The 1,818-nt window shown below is 45.4% G+C and overlaps 1 protein-coding gene across 1 annotated transcript in view; it reads left to right on the top strand.

The window, feature by feature from the left end:
• Positions 1-812: 812 nt before the first annotated feature.
• Positions 813-1,818, top strand: part of TEKT1 (tektin 1) — a 4,544-nt gene continuing 3,538 nt past the window's right edge. Inside the window, exons 1-2 of the mRNA XM_010138005.1 lie at positions 813-1,075; positions 1,486-1,651. Of these exons, the coding sequence (XP_010136307.1) occupies positions 886-1,075; positions 1,486-1,651 (356 nt within the window). The 5' untranslated portion in view covers positions 813-885. The remainder of the gene's footprint in view (positions 1,076-1,485; positions 1,652-1,818) is intronic.

Genomic DNA, 1,818 nt, shown 5'->3' with positions numbered 1-1,818 from the left:
AGGGAAGGGGAGCTGAGGACGTGGCACTTAGCCCCGGTTTGACCCTGGCAGCAGCCCCGGGGAGGCGCAGCACCAGCCGCCAGGTGTGTGAGGTGGAAGGAGGGTGGTTTGAAGGGAACCTGCGGTGGAGTCTGCGCCAGGCGGTGTGCTGCGGAGGAGCTGCGTGTGCGTTCGGGGTGAGGAGCTGGCTCAGGGAAACTGGATGAACAGGAAAACTGATAATCAAAGTGCATTATTTTGGGCATTGTTTCACCCTACATTAAACCAGTGTCCCCAGTGTGTTTTCTGCTTTATCCTTCCTACGCTTTTCCATTTCCTCATTTACCTGCTGTATTTCCTCCTTCAGCTTTTCTCTTTTTTTCCTAAAGACCATTACTTTTCTTTTTTACAGCCTAGAGTCCATCCACCTCCCCAGACATTGTCTTAAAAGGTATTTACTTCTCCAGTCTATGGGTGCCTATTTATCTTGCACATTTGTCTGCTTTTTCTCAGTTTTCTGTGGTTGTCCACCCAGTAACTCCATCCTCCCTCACAGGTCTTTCCCATCTCTTCTCCTCCTATTGCAGACAGCCCATCTTTTCCTCTCAGTTCCACTTTCAAGCCTGTTACTCTCTTTCTCCTCCTAGCTTCCACTCCCAAATTCTCCTGTTTCTTCATTCGCCCACTCCAAACTCTCTCCCCCCACACACCTTAGCAAAGCCTGGAGCAAGAAGTGTTTTCATACCTGTGTTGTTTTGCAGGTAAAAGGTGCGAGAACTTTTCTCACCCTCATGGGCCTGTCTTCTCCCATTCTTGATTCTGCATCAAATATAATGTTATTCCTGTTTCCAGGTTCCACATTCCAAGAACTGACCTGTGTTGTATACAGAAACTTCCCAAAACACAATGGCCAGGCTGTTGCAAGCTGCGCCCAAGTTTCATCCCGCAGAATGGGACGTTGCAAACAGGATGCAGTGGGCCAGTACAGAGTCGCAGAAATCCAGGTCAGAGCGCGTCACGGCGGAGAGCCAGAGGCTGCTGGAGGAAATAGAAAAGACAACTCAGAAAACACGAAGTGATGTCAACAAGAAAATAGGTAATCCCGTGTGCTCTGCAAGGGTCAGGATGTGTTGTCTGAGCTGTGTGTTTAAGATGGACTTGGACGATCAGGTCATAATGAATAGCAATATATGCCAGTGCCACGCTCGCTGATCTCATCGAGAAATTCAAAATACATTTAAAAATATTTATTTACTTTAAAAATATTTTGAGGCGGTTTCTTTATTTTATAACAAATAAATTACTTCTCCTAAACACAAAGAGAGCTGTTCCAACCAAACCTTCTCACAGAGGGTTGCAAAACTGTCTCCACACATCAGCCTACAGCTCTACATGCACTCCATTACCAGATAAGTCTGGTTTTAGCCATATGTAATACCGACCCACAATGCTCTAGCATATAAGATGGGCTTGTATTAATACCTGTTCGCAATTTTAATTCTGCAGAACAGAGACAGGAAGAAATAAAATTCTGGAAGCAAGAATTAGATAACAAACTTGAACAAATTGTTCATGAGACAGAGGTACTGTTGACTTTCAAGACTAGGCTGGAGAAATCTTTGGAGAGCTGCAAAGAGCCACTCGCCATTGCCCAGAAGTGTCTCCTGAACAGGTGAGATGATTAAAAGCATTCAGGGAGAGAAAAGAAATCTAGGTAATGATCCTTTAACAAATGACTTTCAAAGCTGCAAACTCAGGGCCTGCCTCCCTCTGCAGTGGAGTCACAGTCTGATTTAGGTGATATAACCCTGGGGAACCAAAGCCATAAAGGAAAAACTT

This window comes from Buceros rhinoceros, unplaced genomic scaffold, assembly GCF_000710305.1.
Source record: "Buceros rhinoceros silvestris isolate BGI_N320 unplaced genomic scaffold, ASM71030v1 scaffold11736, whole genome shotgun sequence".
In the NCBI taxonomy this organism is placed as follows: Eukaryota; Metazoa; Chordata; class Aves; order Bucerotiformes; family Bucerotidae; genus Buceros; species Buceros rhinoceros.
The sequence above is the reverse complement of the archived record's forward strand: the minus strand, read 5'-3'. Positions and strand labels throughout refer to the sequence as shown.